The sequence below is a fragment of the Octopus bimaculoides genome, unplaced genomic scaffold, assembly GCF_001194135.2.
Source record: "Octopus bimaculoides isolate UCB-OBI-ISO-001 unplaced genomic scaffold, ASM119413v2 Scaffold_181898, whole genome shotgun sequence".
Taxonomy (NCBI): Eukaryota; Metazoa; Mollusca; class Cephalopoda; order Octopoda; family Octopodidae; genus Octopus; species Octopus bimaculoides.
The window spans coordinates 2,478-4,100 of NW_026332263.1; the positions used below are offsets into that span (position 1 = coordinate 2,478).

Here is a 1,623-nt window from a genome sequence, read left to right on the forward strand (position 1 = left end):
TATATATATATATATATATATATACACACATACATACATATACATACATATACATATGTACACACACACACACACACACACACACACATAAACACACACATGCATGAATACACATATATAAAACATGCACTTACACAAAACGCAACCAGAAATGCAGACACACACACACACACAAATGCCTATTACCACACACACACACACCCCGATATTCTCCATATGTCAGAGAATGTTCTTCCATTTATCATTCATGAGAGTATGGTTGATCACAGAGTAATGATGATGCAACACATGATGACATCACCAGGTGTCTCCATGGCAACTGAAACTATAGAGCAACATTGGACATTGCAGGACACTGGAAGAGAAGTGACAAAAGAAAAGGCAGAAAAAAAGAAAAGAAGAACAGAAGGAAGGAAGGAAGAAAAGGAAGAAAAGCAAACAAGAAACACACACACTCAAAGAAAATAAACCAAACATCAAAAATAATAAAAGGAAATTAAACAAGAGAGAAATGATGCAGGAACATAGGAAACAGCAAAATATTTAGCAATTGTTGTGGCAATTTTTTGATTAGTCCAACAGACAAACCAAAAAAAAAAAAAAAAAAAAAAAAAAAGAAAGTTCAATTGCTAAATTTTCTTTCAGATTTTATAAAAAAAGATAAATGAAATGAGGCACAAAGCACTACATAGCAACAATAATAATCCTTTCTACTAAAGGAACAAGACCTGAAATTTTTGGGGAGGGAACAGGTCGATTATATCAAACTCTGTTTCACTGGTACTTAATTTACTGACCCCGAAAGGATGAAAGGCAAAGTCAAACCTGGTGGAATTTGAGGTTGATTTTATAATAAGAATAAAAATAAACACTGTAAACCTAAGAATACCTGGTTCTCTTAAATCGCTTTCAAAATCGAAATATTACAAATTTAACAGAATCTTAGTCTCTTTTCCTTACAATATTTAATTGCTTCCTTACAAATATTATTGCTAATCATAAACAACATCCATAGTAAAAAGTCCAGCTTGTTTACTCCTAGGAAGAGTTTGTATTGAAAAACAAAGCAATATAAATAACTCATAAAGTTTCAGAAAATATGTTTGCAAGAAAGATGTTTTACTTTCTCTCAATCTTTGAACAATTGTGTTATGTTATTTTCCTGGCACAGATGCCAAAGACTGAATGTGGAGGACATGAGAGAAGTGGATTCAGAAATGTGAGTGGAAATGGAAAGAAAGACCTTGAAACTTGGCTTGGGATGCCAGAAATGAAGTTACCCAGGGTCCATGAGAAAATGGCACAGGAATCCGCTATGTTTGCGAGACGGAGCCTCAACAGTGTAGATGATGTCTACAAATTAAACAACCAAAGACGCAAGAAACTTCCATACACCCTTGCGATGGACTTGTTAACACAGTACTACAACTGCATAAAAAGAACCCACACACGACAGAGATCTGTCTATCAAACCTACATCACGAAGCCTGGCCAAAGACTATTATTGAAATGCCACCAATGGTGAGTTTATATGTGGAGTGAGTGAGTGAGTGAGAGAGAGAGAGAGAGAGAGAGAAAGAGAGAGAGAGAGAGAGAGAGGAGGGGAGATTATTTGTTCGAGAA

The 1,623-nt window shown here is 35.2% G+C and overlaps 1 protein-coding gene and 1 long non-coding RNA gene across 2 annotated transcripts in view; one reads left to right on the forward strand and one right to left on the reverse strand.

The window, feature by feature from the left end:
- Positions 1-208, reverse strand: part of LOC106881966 (uncharacterized) — a 2,604-nt gene extending 2,396 nt beyond the window's left edge. The window contains exon 1 of the long non-coding RNA XR_001410925.2: positions 135-208. This is a non-coding gene — a long non-coding RNA (uncharacterized LOC106881966). The remainder of the gene's footprint in view (positions 1-134) is intronic.
- A 114-nt stretch (positions 209-322) lies between these two features.
- Positions 323-1,623, forward strand: part of LOC106881965 (Ig-like V-type domain-containing protein FAM187A) — an 8,516-nt gene continuing 7,215 nt past the window's right edge. The window contains exon 1 of the mRNA XM_014932498.2: positions 323-1,521. Within this exon, the coding sequence (XP_014787984.1) occupies positions 1,100-1,521 (422 nt within the window). The 5' untranslated portion in view covers positions 323-1,099. The remainder of the gene's footprint in view (positions 1,522-1,623) is intronic.